Source organism: Leptonotus elevatus, chromosome 21 (genome assembly GCF_054856555.1).
Source record: "Leptonotus elevatus isolate MCC_2025b chromosome 21, RoL_Lele_1.0, whole genome shotgun sequence".
Taxonomy (NCBI): Eukaryota; Metazoa; Chordata; class Actinopteri; order Syngnathiformes; family Syngnathidae; genus Leptonotus; species Leptonotus elevatus.
In genome coordinates, this window is record NC_141259.1 from 9,791,203 (window position 1) to 9,806,759 (window position 15,557).

At 38.8% G+C, this 15,557-nt stretch overlaps 1 protein-coding gene across 1 annotated transcript in view; it reads left to right on the top strand.

Moving 5' to 3' along the window:
- Positions 1-6,966: 6,966 nt before the first annotated feature.
- Positions 6,967-15,557, top strand: part of tgfbr1b (transforming growth factor, beta receptor 1 b) — a 32,583-nt gene continuing 23,992 nt past the window's right edge. The window contains exon 1 of the mRNA XM_086065752.1: positions 6,967-7,063. Within this exon, the coding sequence (XP_085921878.1) occupies positions 7,000-7,063 (64 nt within the window). The 5' untranslated portion in view covers positions 6,967-6,999. The remainder of the gene's footprint in view (positions 7,064-15,557) is intronic.

The following is a 15,557-nucleotide window of genomic DNA, read 5'->3' on the forward strand; positions in this document are numbered from 1 at the left end:
GCTCATCATCTGGTACCTCGAATAAACTTTTACACAAGTATGCTTCCTTTTATTATTATTATTATTATTATTATATAACCTTCTTTGGTTTTCTTTGGTCCCCTCGGGTCTCCTGACGGCGGTGTTCGGTTTAGGTGAACGGTATGGGATTTTTTCTAATAGGTTTTTGGTGAGCTAACAAATACACGCACGCACACACGCACGCACGCACATACACGTACTCACCCACATACAAAAAATATATATATATATATATATATATATATATAAAAAAATAAAAATAAAAAATAAATAAATAATGAGCAATGATGATGACATTTCCGAATGAACAATACTGAGCTCTTTATAGGAAAAAAATAATAATAATACCGTACAAAAGGAGATGTCAGTGTCAGTATGACATTGAAAATGAATTCAACAAAGGTAGAAAATTGGCCCTTTTTCTTGTCATCCACATTCACACTCATCATCTGGTACCTCGAATAAACTTTTACACAAGTATGCATCGTTTTATTATTATTATTATTATTATTTTCTCCCGAGAGAGCTCAGTATTGTAGTATGCTTTGTTTTTATCATACACTCAGCCCCATCTTTGTAGGTTCTGTTGTCCCCCCCCACCTTCAGCTCAACAGACATTTACTATAAATGATCAAATAATGAACAACCTTTATGCAGTTTGCCACGGGTTCAAAGCGAATAAACTCAAAGCTGGCAAATGAGGGCCAAACTACACGTGACAAGGTGAGTTGTACAGAGTCACATTGTCTGTGACTTTATCCAGAGAGAGATTTATTAAGTTTTATCGCCATGTTTATACAAAGTATGTACTCTCTTCAAGCCAAGGTCACATTCAATGATTACATTGAAAAAGTGATCATTTGCGACACTCCGGCCACACCACCAGATACCAGAGTGGAGAATGATCCTTGAACAGAGTACATTCTAAAAAGTTTGTAACCTTGTCGTGTATTCACAGTGCAGTCTTATTCCAAATACAAATACAAATGAAAAAAAAAATAATGAAAAAAAAACGAAGACGTCTCGTGTACATTTTTCAGTCGACCGTGCATGTCACAACATAAACCAAGCATAAAGTCAAAGGAATCGTCTGGAGACAAGATTGTCTCGAAGGACAAAAAGATTTCTGCTGCTTTGAAGGTCCCAACGAGTACAGTGACCTCCGTCATTTGTAAATGTTAGATATTGTGAACCGCTAAGACTGATCCCAGAGATGTCTCTGGAGACATTGGAAAATGGCTGCGCGCAGACGATCCCCGTCCAAAGGGAGCTTGAAAGTGAAAGGAGCAAGTGTTGAAGAAAAGTAATGAATAGTTACGTATATGTGATTTATTTATTTGTTTATTTATTTTCAATAACTTCGCAAATATTTAGGAGAAAATTTTCATGTTATCATTATGGGTGTTTTTGTGTGTAGAATTTTGACGGGGTGATTTATTTTGTATTTTTTTTATTTAATTATTTTTTTTTTAAATCAGTTTTTCATAATATAATATGTGATGTAGTCATATTTATGAATTCAGAGTTAGTTTCAGGAACAGCTGGACTTTTTTTCTCAAACATCATAGCTATAAATTACAATGCGTGGTAAAATCCATATTGCGCAAGCTTTTCTACATCAAACTTAACTCATTCACTGCCATTGACGGCTATAGACGTCAAAAATTCATTTGAACTATTTCTATAAGTTCATTTTTTTTTTCACTTTTGTTAACAAGAGTATGAAAAAAAATTAACATTTATACCAGATATAAAATTTGTGATTAATCATGAGTTAACTATTGGAGTCATGCGATTAATTATATATTTTTTTAATAATCGCCTGACGCCCTAATTTTAATCAACTTTTCTTTAAAAAAAGAAGAAGATTATTTTAAAAAGAAAAGAACAGATTATTAAAAATTTGGTTTTTGAAAAAAGATTATTATAAATTAGGTCGTCAGGCGATTAAAATTTTAATTTTAATTAATCACATTACTTCAATAGTTAACTCACGATTAATCACAAATTTTATATCTGTTCTAAATGTTCTAGGTTTTCATACTCTTGTTAAAAGTGGGAAAAAAAATTAAACGAACATAAATAGTTCAAATTAATTTTTGACGTCTAAATTTGTCAATGGCAGTGAAAGAGTTTTAAAAGCAAAAACAATTCAAATATGTGCTAGGGAAAAAAAAAGTGAAGACACCTTTTTTTAAACAGCATTAAAAATACTTTTACGAACACATAAAGCCATCACTGATTAAAATTTGCTGTTGACCAGTGTAATCAATGCTTGTTTCTATGTGTATTCTACTGCCCTCAAGTGGCCAAAGTGCACATAACAGTAGGAGGAGTGCAATGTCTATTGAATGGAACCAAGAATTGTCGCCAAAATATTTTCTAATTTAAATATATATTACAAAAATGCTATTTTATTTTTATGTATTTATTTTTAATATACTTGCACCGATTCATGAAATTTGCATTCATGTCAATAGTGAAAGATGAAAAACCACACACGCAAGAGACCGTTCAAACATGTGACCAAGATTGGAACCCCGAACCGCGGCTAATTTGTATCAATGACAGAAAACACTTTACCTTGCATGCACAGAACATCACTATATAGAAACTGAGTCCAACTGGAAGCGACATGCACTTGATGCAATGAGCCTTGACATCTTATCTAAGCACATCTCACCATGAGTCAGCGCCGCATGTAACCATTTGGACAATCCAAGAAAAGAATAGAAAAACACAGTAGAACATGCAAAATACAAAGTAGTGTGAGGGAAGTATGCTCGGGATTTATGTAAGTAGTACTTCATTTTTCTGAACACCAGCTTAATTTTTTAATTGTAATTATAGTCAATCAACTGGGATAGGCTCCTAAACCTTACAGTAAAATGGACGGAAAATTTCACAGGAGTGTAATTCGGATTAAAAATGATGGATCTTCATTAGGAAACACGTCACGCATTGAATGCACAATGTCAAATAGTGACGCAAAGGATTAATTAACATGGGGGTCGTAAATCAGCGTAGCCCCGCCACAACTGATATCATTATAATATAATTTTTCGGACTTCTGTGGCTCAGGTTATCTGTTGTTTGCCTTTAGTTTCGGTTTATCTTCGAGCTCTTCAGTCCAAGGTTCGTGCAATTGAACCTGCACTTTCTCTGGGCATACAGAGTAAAAGAGCTGGCGAATTATACACGAGGAAAATGATGCTTTTAAACGTAATGCCTCTTTAAAAGCGTGCTGGCAGCAATACATTGTGTATAAGTGTGCTCGGTTCATTGAAGGTTCAGTATACACTCCACAGTTCAGCTTTAGGCAGGAAGCTATCAGATGTATACATCTAACATTAAAATCACATGTGTTTATACCTCGTTATATGTAACACCTTTTGTGGTTGCCATGTAATGCATTATTGATGATGACAGTCTTAGGGTGCACTTAGGCCATTTCTTCCGTACTGTACTGAAGCCTGATTCCCCTCCCCTCCCCTCCCCTCCCCTCCCCTCCCCTCCCCTCCCCTCCCCTCCCCTCCCCTCCCCTCCCCTCCGGGTGGCGGAGTGGTTACCGTCACTTGCCTTCGGTGCAGGTTGGCGTGAGTTTGATTCCCTGCCACGGCTGTGCGCATGTGCGGCTTACCGTACCGTTCTCTGGCCCACCGGTTATCCGCACCGTACTCGGGTACTGAACGATTGCGCTCAAACAGCAAGCGTGCTTGGGCGCGGTACTTTGTCCTCACTTTTAAGACAATTCTGCGCACTAGTACATAAAATGACTGTATCTTTCCCGGTTTTTCCACTACTGTTTCTACTTGTTTTTAGTATTTTCTTTTGTTTAAAAATCAATATTTTCCAAACACATTTCTTATATAATGCGCCATATCCTAACAGGGGTTATTTCAGGTCAGTTTTCATATAGTTGAGGTTACAGAGCACGTTTCTCTTACCCTGGAGGGATCCATAAATCTACTATGAGCAAGCACTGCTTTATAAGCCAGCTATATGAAATAGAAAAGAAAAAAAAAAGTGCAATAGGGAAGTCACATATGGAATATAATGTTTATTTTAAATAGAAACTATCCATTTTTTTCTCTCAAAATGAACAGCACTGCATGTATTGCTTCAGTCATGCCACATTTGTAAAGAACATGCATTTGGGGATGAGCAACACAACCGAGCATGTGACGAGCCATGCAACGCGCCAAATCTTCACCGTTTATGCCAAACAGTTGTTTCTGTCCTCAAGCATTTTCCCACTGCTTTCTCCTCTTCTTATCGCTGGGAAGCTGTGAAGACCCGCCCTTGTTGCCTTTTGGAGTGAAAATGTGGTATGATAGTGATTCTTTCTCCAGGGAAGTCCCTTTTCCGTTGCGCGATGTCTTCAGCTCGACATGGCTGCACATGTTTTTTAATAACAAGAACAAAGTTTTGCCTTTTTAATATGCATTTTTTCACACAGGCTCGAGAGAATATATTGTTGCGAGTAGTATTGTATTCTCTTGTGTTGATGTAACAGTTGTTTGAAAGTTTATAAACACCATAACATTGATGCTAATTTCGGTTAGCCGGGTTATGGTTTTCGTGTTAGCATTAAGCTAGCAGGATTTCGTTCGGCAAAATTATGGTCGAGGGTGTCTTCTTTTTGTGTCTTCAAAGTAATGTCATACAATAGGCTCGTTTTTCGTCAATCATTCATTAATTTGTGTTTAGTTCAGGCAACATCTCCCAGTTGACATCGGTAACAAAAACGTTGTGGTACTACTGTAACTACACCCCCAGACCTCAATACAATACATTTAAATGCGGTAGAACTAACGTACAGCAAAGAGTCCGAAGTGATGTGTTTAGCTCTATTTATTACTGATATACTTTTAGAGATCTTCCACCTTAGTTTGCTATCAATTAGAATCCCAAGACATTTCATTTCATTCACTCTTTCTATACCAACCACTTTCATCTCTACTCTTAGATCAGTATTAGTTCTTCTGTTACCCAAAAATATATATTTTTAGTGAAAGTTTGTTTTGTTCAAACCGTAACTGTAATTTGTGCATTTCAGTTTTCATAGTGTCAACTAACTGGTCTACATTTTTGTCGGAGTAAAAAAAAGATAAAAATGGTGTCATCAGCAAGTAATGTACATTTCAGTTGCGTGGATACTTTGCACATGTCATTAATATACAAAATAAACAACATTGGGCCCAATACGGAACCTTGAGAGACCCCCTTGACAGCGAGAGTGAAAACAATGAATAACATTTTTTTATTTTTTTTAATTGCGGTAGTATAGACAAGATAGCAATAATTGCATTATGTGGGGTAGTCCAAGATAACAATTATAACACATTGTTGCTAATGCAGTCTGTGTTTACGTCAAAATTGAATTTTAAGATATCTTCCGAAGAAAACAATGGGGGACGCTAGCTAGTTGTGCAACACAGTAATGTCCTGCTTCTTGTTTATGACATTAAAATGGGCGATTAGGTTTGGAATAGTCATTATTCCAAATGTCCCTTTTTATATTACAGTGTAGTCTTTTCTTGTTTTGAGACGAGTTGGGTGTAATGAACCCCGCATACGCGTGTACAAGCCTCCATTAGCTTGTGAACATGTGTATGTGCATGCGCGGTTTGCTGTGCAAGGTTCAGCTGGACATCAAATAATGGCCCGCCATCAATCTCTGTCACATTGTCCACAGAGAGCGTGCGAAGGTGGTGATGTGGGGGATGGGGGCACGGGTTCTGTGACAGCCCCAGACTGCAGATGGGATGGGAGTATATGTGAGTGGACAAAGGGAAGGGTTACAACCTTTAGGACAATACGAGGGATGTCTTTGTTTGAGAATACTATCAGCTATGAAGTGTGTGTGTGTGTGTGCATTTTTAGAGACTGACATATGGACGACTCACGCGGGCGCAGCCACAGCATGTGATTGACGAAATCTAATCAAAAGAGAGCAGCAGGAAGAATATTATCCGTGTTGTTTGTTGATATTATCGTTACGTTATGTTCCCTCGTTCAAAGCCACTGTGACACTGTCTTCAAAATTATGCGAATGTCGCCTATCTCTTCTATGTCGATTGTGTGCAGACTGCAGAGCTTTGTTTTGTTTTGGATTATTATTTTTTTTTTTATATTGTCATGGCTAAAATAACATCACATCTTGCAGGTACACACATTTATTTGCCTGCTTGAATTTAATCAATGTCTTGTCCAAAAGTCACAACTTTGATCAACTCAAAAGTCAGAAAGAAGATTTATTGCTGCTGAGTATGTTAAATTACTGTAGGAGTTGTTTCTGATTATGGAACATGCTAATTTCTGTTAGCTCGTTTATAGCATTTTGCATTATATGCTAGCATTACGCTAGGCAGCTTTCGTCAAGATGAAATGCAATGGTTTGGTTAAGCATTTTGGTGTTTAAATATATTGTGTTTAATTCTCTTTTGTTGTACAAGTCAATTTTGCAGGGAGTGACAAATACACAGCATGAGGCAAAAGGATAGGGATACTTTAAAAAGTGTGTTTTAATATGTTTAAATGTGTTCAAAGCGTGTGGGAGGGGTAAAACCTTATACACAGATAAATGGTGTTAAAAAAGAATGGATAGTGCACTTTATGACCATATTGTGGTTCACTGTAACAACAAGTTAGTCATGATAGTGAAACTAAAACGGACTCGTTGTGATAACAAAACAATTATATTTAATTTATTTGTTTTAAAATGTCAACTTAAAAAAAAAACATTACAGTACTTTACAGTGTTGAATAGTTCCAGTATTTGTTTACAGTGATTGTAAGAGTGATTTTGTTCTTTTTTTTTTGTTAATGGGTGGCACTGTTCAGCCCGTTTTACCAATCAGCTCCAGTCTTCTGATTTTGTAGGCGGGACCTGCAGCTCTATCAACCACTCAGCGCTCACCGTTCGCAGCGCGTGGAGAAGTTAGCACTCGAGTGCCAGTCTGGTCCGTAGCCACGATGGATACAATACCATGCTTTTTCCTCGTCCTGCTTTCTTTAACAAGGATACAGGAAAATAACGGTAACTACTCTTAACCTACTATATCTACTTGTTCTCGTTGTTCTCCACGTTTCCACTCAGTTACACTGTTGCCGGCAACGAGTTCGGGCGGAAAATCTCTTTGTTTAAGAAACCCCAAGAAGCGGAGTGTGTCAAACTAAGATGGCGCATGGTCGGCGGCTATCCTGCTGCTGCCTGTCTGTGGAATGTTTATTGTCTGGAGGGGGTAAAAAAAAAGAAACGAGGTGCTAAAAGTCACCCTTGGATTTACGGGGCAACGAGAAAAGCTCTTGGTGGAAGTTGCTGTTTCCTTTGTAAGCTTTTCCTTGCTGCCTCTTTTTGGGTTCGGGCTGTTGCAAAGAAGTACGTCCGGAGTGTGTCCAGTTCCTCAAACGCAAAGTTGGCCGCATCGCCCTGCTGGATGTTTGCTTATTTGTCAAGCTTTGGTTGTTCATTTACGTTGTGGAAGGAACGTGTATTTTGTAAAGTGCCCGGGGCAAATATTTGAACAAATTACCCCCATGGGATGAAATGTCATCGCTCCCTTAAGTTTACCGTTATAGTTCGATGCGACATTGTTGGAGAGATGCACTTGTTGACATTCCTGACTCGTTTCTTAATTTGAGGTTTATGAATCCAGTTTTGCTTAAACACCTGGAAGTTTGAGCGGTAGATATATGAAGCTTGTGTGAGTTTATTATCATTATGTACTAGTCGCTGGTACACAATGGTTGTTTTGTTTATTTATTTATTTATTGAAGTTGAATGCGTCGTTGTAGTTCCGATTTATTATGTGGTCAAAAATAATGACACGGTTTCTTTATTAACCTTAGTTGATCCGCCCAGTTGACATACATGTGCTCAGTAATGTGCTTTATTACTCATACCACCCAATTTGCTGCTCTGGAATTTGACATTTCAGCGCTGGATGGAAACTGACTGCGGTTGCAATTGAACAGTGCACGCTCAATGCAATAAGAAGAAATAAATATGTGAAATAAGTTCGAGAGGGCTTAATTAGGGCGTTAACCACCATCCAAATAATACTCAACAGATTTAAATGCCACCCATCACCGATTTGTCCGCATCCACAATTGTTGCCATGTAACACACCCATTTTCAGTATATTTGCTGATTGGCTAGTTTCATTAGTTAATGTGCACCCAAAAAAAAAAGAGAGATTCTATCTTCGGAACATCCGATTGTGAGCTTTTCTATTGACTCAAGCGTTTTCTTTGTGTGTCTTTCCTTTGTGTAGAGAAGCATGGGAGCCCGATCATGAGTGGAGGGCGCATGCTTTTCACGCACAGCATCCATGGGGGCTGGTCACATCCTCCCCATGCTAAAAGCGGAGCGGTGTCCTCACATAACACCCCGCCGCCTCAGAATTAGGGGCGGTTATCGAATTGATATGTTGGCTTTGGGACACGCGGAAAGGGAGCAAATTCCACATTCTTTGTCCTGCAATTGGATTGTCATGGCGCGGGGGCCGTTGTAAAAGGGAGCTGAACCCTTTTACGTTACATTATTATTATTTTTTTTACATCCAAATGTATATATGAAATGAATAGCTGTGTATGTTACCATTCATTTAAAGCAAATTTCATGTCTTTTACTGATCCTGAAAAGAGAGAAACATGCCCCTGCAGCTTACGCGCCTGTTACAAGCAACATAAAGGCTTACGCTTGTCTTTACACTTCTGTGTGGCTTTTTTTTTTTTTTCACGCACGCACGCACGCACACTCACAGCCACACACATCCAAACACTGGCAGTGGGTTAAATTAGGTGGTGTCACTATTGCGAATCGCATCCTAATAGTTCCCACCTAATAGGCTGTGTCCTTGTTCCCTGTCACCCTCTTCTCCCTCAGCCTCGCACCCCCCCCCCCCCCCCCCCGGGCTCATTTGTCTGTTCAACATCACATGATCCTCCCCTCGCCCCCTTTCCAGAATAATAAATAAGTTCATGACGAGTGAGGATGTTTGGGGGGATCTGTTTGGAAGGTTATCTTGGCTTCGGCGTTGCTACCGCTCGTGAGATTCCATTGAGGGGCCGGAAGGTCCAAATTGAAGTTAAAATGTCAACAGTTTCAAGTTGAAACTCTCAACATCATATATATATGATTTTTTGCAGTCTGCCATACAAGTTACCAATTGGGTCGTGTAAACTAAATAAGACTAAAATGAAGCAAAACTTTTTGCCTTTAGAAGATGACAGAGGAAAAGTGTTGGCAGAGACATACTTTTATCTTCTGACATATAGGGCTGCAGTTATTCTACCGATTTATCCCATCCTTTATTCGAGTAATCGGCTACAGTAATCGTATTTCCATTTTCAAGTAGCAGCGATATACAGAGGAACATTTGCATACTAAATAATTAAACCATTAATGTGGAAGCATTAAGATTAATGGACAATGTAATAAATTATCAAATTAGTCGACAACTATTTTAGTAATCGTTTAGAGCCTTGTTTAACTTAAATTTGTATTTGTCTAAATCCGCTGAGTTCAGACTCTAAACAGCAATTATTCTCTGATTTCTGTCATCCATCATGAAAGCAGCCGAATTGTCTATTAATCAAAATAAGATATTTGCAAACTGCTTTTACTTTGAAAAACGGATCAAGCCCATAACTAAATCAGCTTCAAAAGGTTGGTGACTGAGTACGTCGACATTGCTTAATTGTTGTTTTTTTAATCAAGAAATAATACCAAATAAACGATAAATCAAATGTTAATGATCCGTTTGCATGATTACTTGATGGAATAATTGATTCTAAAAGGAATCAATAGTGACAGCCCAATATTAATGCATCGATATTAAGGACGTTGTCACTCTAGTTTGAGCTCTGGCAGTGACAGTTTACCGTTAGCCTATGAATCGGACGAGTAACCTAAAAACAACCAGATGGTCATTTCAACTCTATTTAACGAGCTAATTATCTGACCGAGATGCTTTGTCACGTTTCTGTGGTTCTGACCAAGTGGCTCGGAATCCTCAAAGAACAGCTAATAATGAACGCCAATTAATTGGGAGTTCAAGTGTAGTAGAGAAGTCACTTCTATATGTAGGCGCGTTTAATCACTTGGAAGTTGATTGGGGATGAAAATGTCTAGGATGGAGTCGACTGGCAAAACAAAATAAGGATTTTGTGCAGTTCTGGCCATGGATTATTCTTCATCACCTCGCGCGCTAATGACTGTCAGGGGCCGGTTTAGATGATTCGTTTAACCTCTGTGCAAAGGTTAACAGATTGGACGGATGTGAGACCAAGTGTGTTGTGTCCATTTTACCCGACGATGAAGTCAATCAACGTCAATTTGATTGGATTGCTGTTTCGCAGTATGCAAGTTATTCGTAGTGTTTCTCACGTCCGTGATTGTAATGAGAGGCATTCATCATAGATGGGGGAAGGGGAAAGACAAAGAAAAAAGAAAGCTCTTGTGCCACAGTTGTGGTAACGTTAGCGCTTACTGTCTTAGATATAGCTACTTGATTATTATTTTCGATCCAGCACCTTGTGTTGTCAACCCCATTAAGCATTTGCGTGTGAAATGTTGAGCGCAACTCTCTCTCTAAATTCTGGGAGATCATTTCTCAGATCTGGACCTGCCAAGTCCATTTTCTCGAGTTTGGGAATCTGTTCTTGCAAAATTGGGTGCTTGTATCAAAAAACTGACATGGCCTTAAACGATTCCTGGGCCACCGGCCAGGTGTTCCCCGGTTAATGATCCGAATGTAGCTAGCTTTCTTCCTTCCAGCACGAAAACAACAGCAGAGACGGTGGTGTTGTTACACTTGCACATCAAACGAGATCTTTTGCTGGGTGAAATTCGCCCGGGCTTTTACCCCAATTGCAGTTAAAAATGATGGTCAGATAAAAAAAATTACGATGTCGGAGCTTTTCGGGGGAAAGATGGCCGCCTCCTAGTTTTACATGCTAGAAAACCTCTGGCAATTAGTAAAAAGATGCTGGTGTAACTGTTAATCTTAAATTGTGTGGGGCTTTTGCCTCACCGCATCTGATACAAACGTTACGTATCGTTGTTGTCACACGACTGTATGGTTATGAACACCATTTATTTGTCAATTACTGATCCTAGTCTCATGTGTTAATCGCAGTCCTGAAGAAAGAAAACATTTTTCTCCAAAATTTAAACAGGCGCTCTTTGTTTGTTAATGTCTGGGTTAGTTTTTGACATGAAACATGTTATGTCAGCAAATAGGCAGAAACGTTCATCCGTTTTCAGCTGATGTCCCTCAACGTATGGTTAAAATACAAAAAATACTTTGCTTGCTTTCATGGAGGTCTTTGGAAATTAGAACACTTTCATATTTGAGAGGATGGAACAAATGATGTGGCCTTTAAAAATAAATAATTAAATAATAATAAAAACGGTTCAGAACGTTCTTGCTTCCTTTCCATTTTCTGTGTAATAAATAAGCTTGTACACAACAACAATGTTTAATTGAATTTTTGTGTTCAGTGTTGCCATTGGGCCTTTAATTATCTGGCTACTAATGCCTTGGCGTCATTTTGTTTTAACTCGGCCAGATTGACACTATTGTTATTTGGCCTCTGTGAAGAGGAGCAGCTGAATACAAGCAGGTGATGATAATCTGATTAAAACCTGAACGATTTGTTCCCTCCACTTCTGAAACCACTACTACGCCGTGGATCTACCTGTCAAAAACGAGAAAGATGTCATTGAAATGAATGACGGGTGTTTTTCACAGCGGGAGCTGTCGTACATTCTGGCGAGGAGACTCAATACAAGACATAATAATGATTATTTTTTAAATTATAGTTACTAGGGGTGTGAATTGCGTAGTACCTGGCAATTCGATCCGTATCACGATTCATAGGTCACGATTCGATGCTGATTAATCCCGATACAAATCTATAAATAGATTATTGCGATTTTTTTTCTTCTTCTTTTTTTAAACTCAAATTTAGAAAATACTAATCAGTAAACTTTTACATATACACTGTAAGATTTGCATGAAAATGTATATCTGAAACTTCAGGCTTATAACTGTATTTAACGAACTGGTTGCAGTCTGTTTCATGTTTGAACAGCACTGAAATCAAATATTAAGGCTTAATGTTCCATTTATAGAACATTCTTCCATGCTTAAAGTGTGAACCCTAAGACATTTTGTTGAATATTTCCATTAAAAAAATTGTTTAAAAATCGATTCGAGAATTGTGCACTGTAAGATCGCGATATATTGTCGAATCCGATTTTTTTTTAACACCCCTAATAGTTACCTGTAGCTCAAGTTTTGAATGTATAATTGTTACTCATAATACCATGTGAGTGTTTCGTTTTCGTCTTTTATATAGACCCTCCAAATATTCAGCTGATTCTCCTGAATCGATTGTTAGAGTTTACGTTATCCCGCACCGTGTGCTGTCCTTCCTCTCCTGCCTGTCTGTCTGTGTCATGTTGTTTTGTGGGCTGCCAGCGTCGGTACGAGCAGCAGAGAAATGCAAAGCATTCATGTGACCCTGGATGTCCGTTGTCCTGGCCCAAGGAACCGCAACTAATTTAAGGGGTTGTAGCTGTGCCACCAGCCATTCGATTCAGAGGCAGCAAAGCGTTAATGAGTAACGGCCTCACTTTGCTCTTTTTATGAAGAGAACGGCGAATCTCGAGTCTAATTGTGAAGGGGGGAAATACATTTTCTTTGTCAGATTGGGTACAGAGTAAGAGATATTAGGAAGGGCTGCAGCAATATATTATACTAATAATATTTACCGGCTGACTAATGGGACTGATTTGTCACCAGAATTCCTTTTGAGGCCTCTCCATTAAAAAAAAAGAAAAGAAAGTGTACTCCAATTTCTATAAAACATAAAAGGCGCATCCTTTTCAACATTGCATGGAAAATATTTATGACAAAATTCTAAATGAATGATTATTCAAATCACGAACCCCTATGCACTGAGATCTCACAAATATTACTCGTAGTTAATAAGATGACAGTGATCTATTTAACTAACAGCAAACTTTCATTTGAGTGGTGTTCAATGAATGCAAGATCATGGAAATTGGAAACCCCGTTTCTGATCATTATAACCTGAAATATGATACATATGAAGTAAAATAAGCTAACCTTGAGTAAATATATTTTGTGCTTATCGAGAAATCCAGCCTGAGTGAAGAGTGAATTCACTCATTACCCCCCCCCCCCCCCCCCACATATGACTAAATTCAAGTTGCTGCTTGTCATTTTGCCGATTGTCCACAGCTTGCAGACAAGCTCACAGACACCACAAAGCCTGTCAGTAATAGACATTTGCCGAGACTGATGAGTCAATGTATCCCATTGGCAGACACTCATCAGAGACTCATTTGTAAATATGTTCTGTCTGAGCAGCTCTACTACGGATAGTTTTGTTTCATGTATAATTATTACTAGTTGTATTCGGAGTTCAGATGACCAAATCACAACAACAACTTTTAAGGAATTAATGCATTATTCAAATATTGGAAAATTATATCAAAATTTGTTGATTTGTTTCTAACAGTAGAAATTGCATAATGTGTGATTAACACGGGGGGGTATATTTTATGGGTGCACCGATCATAATTTTCTGGCTGATCACCGATTCCCGATCTTTTAAAAAGTCTGACCTGCCGATCCCGATTTTTTTTTTCTTCCCCATAACAACCAGCATACACCTTCAGTGTTCCAGTTTAGTTTTAGTGGAAAACATTGAACGATAGCTATGAAATAATACAAACGGGTTGTTTTAACTGCACATGAAGTAGTTCTCCCAAATAAAAATGAAAATTCATCATCTCAGCAGAAGAGGACAGTGGCTGACTTTTTTAGACCTCCAAGGAGGGAGATGAGATCGGTTTATTTTGAAGGGATCTCCCGATCACCGATCTTCCCAAATGAAGGAAATCGGGGCCGATAAATCGGCTGGCCAATCAATCGGTGCACCCCTAGTATATTTCGTTAATGAAACATTACATAACTGCTGAGGATATATTTAAACAAACAAGCATGTAAATAGCAATTTATCAACACCTTATTTGATCATTGAAATGCATTACTGGTAATTGGTACAAAAACATTCATTTTCAGTTCCTCCACCCCTTTAGTTAGCTCTTTTTAAGGACATTGTGTGAACAATCTATAATAAGGTACTGTAATTGGGAGTTACTGCGTTTTTATTGTTTTTTTTCCCTTGGGAAGTTGATGGAAGCATTTATTTGTCTTAAGTGGATGGTTCAACCTGCGGCTAATTGGGGCACAGTGGCCACTTAGGGTTTTTTTTCTAGTCAATTTTGTCCGATTTGATCAGAGGACTGTTAAAAAAAAAAATTAGCATACATTTCCCCCATGAAGTCACAACAACGTAATAAATTAAACTCCATTTTTTTTTGTGGATTCGGCACGCATTTAAGCTGTGGCTGACGCAACATAGCCTCAATTGCCCTGTCTTTTGGTGTGTATGATCAGCATTGTGGATGTCAAATCTGATATGTGCAATCAGCTGTTCTAAAAAGTGAAAAAGAAAACAATATTTGGAATCGTGTTATTTGTCATGGAAATGTTTTTGACTCGTATGTGTAGATTCTTGCAGCTGTCGGGGCTTTTGCCGTTTAACCTTTTGATCAAACTGCTACATATTCATCAGAGGAGCCCTTCAGGCAGATGTACGGCCCGATTCCCCTCCCATTCTCCATCTCTATGGCCGTCCTTACCCTTGTCTTTGTTTAGTTAACAAAAAAAACCTCACATAAATCTGATGTGGTTTCATCTGTAATGGTATAGCAGGTGCACCTCGCCGCGGTTTCCTGAAAGACGTGTTGCAAAATATGTTGCTGCTAGCAATAACGACATAACACGGTGAATACGACTAAAACACACAACTGATTTCCAGTTACCTGGTGTCAAGGACAGTATCTGGTCCTCTGACCCCCCCCCCCCCTTATAGTGTGAGACACGATTTAGTTTACGCCACCCTGCTCAGCTTTGGCTCTAGTAAGGACAAACAATTCAGTGGGCAGATAGCTGGTCTCCTCTTTTTGCCCCGCACAGTCAAGATTTTGCAAGAGCACATCTGGTGTAGACAAAAGAGCTGGCCATAATGGAACGGTGGCAGGGGGCGGGGAGGTTGCGGTTTGTGGGGCCTTGACCTATGGAAATGACTCTCAAAGGTGAAAGGTCTTGCTGGAAGAAAGGGGGGAATGCGTTAGCTTGCCCACACACTCATTCCCTCCCATGAATGATCGCAGGAATGAGATGGGGGGGGGGGGGCAGGAATGAGATGGGGGGGGGGGGGGGTTGGACAACAAGCTCGCACGAACTACTCAAAGACACAACTTGGATCCAACGAGTCCTCCATTGACATTGCTGAGTGCTGCACAGCGTCTATGGATGGACTTCCATTGACGTTTACGACAGTAATTGCCATCTGAGGTAATAATCGCAATTATTCTGATCAAAATTGAGATCCCCATTGTTATGAGGTCTAGGAAAATTTGGTTT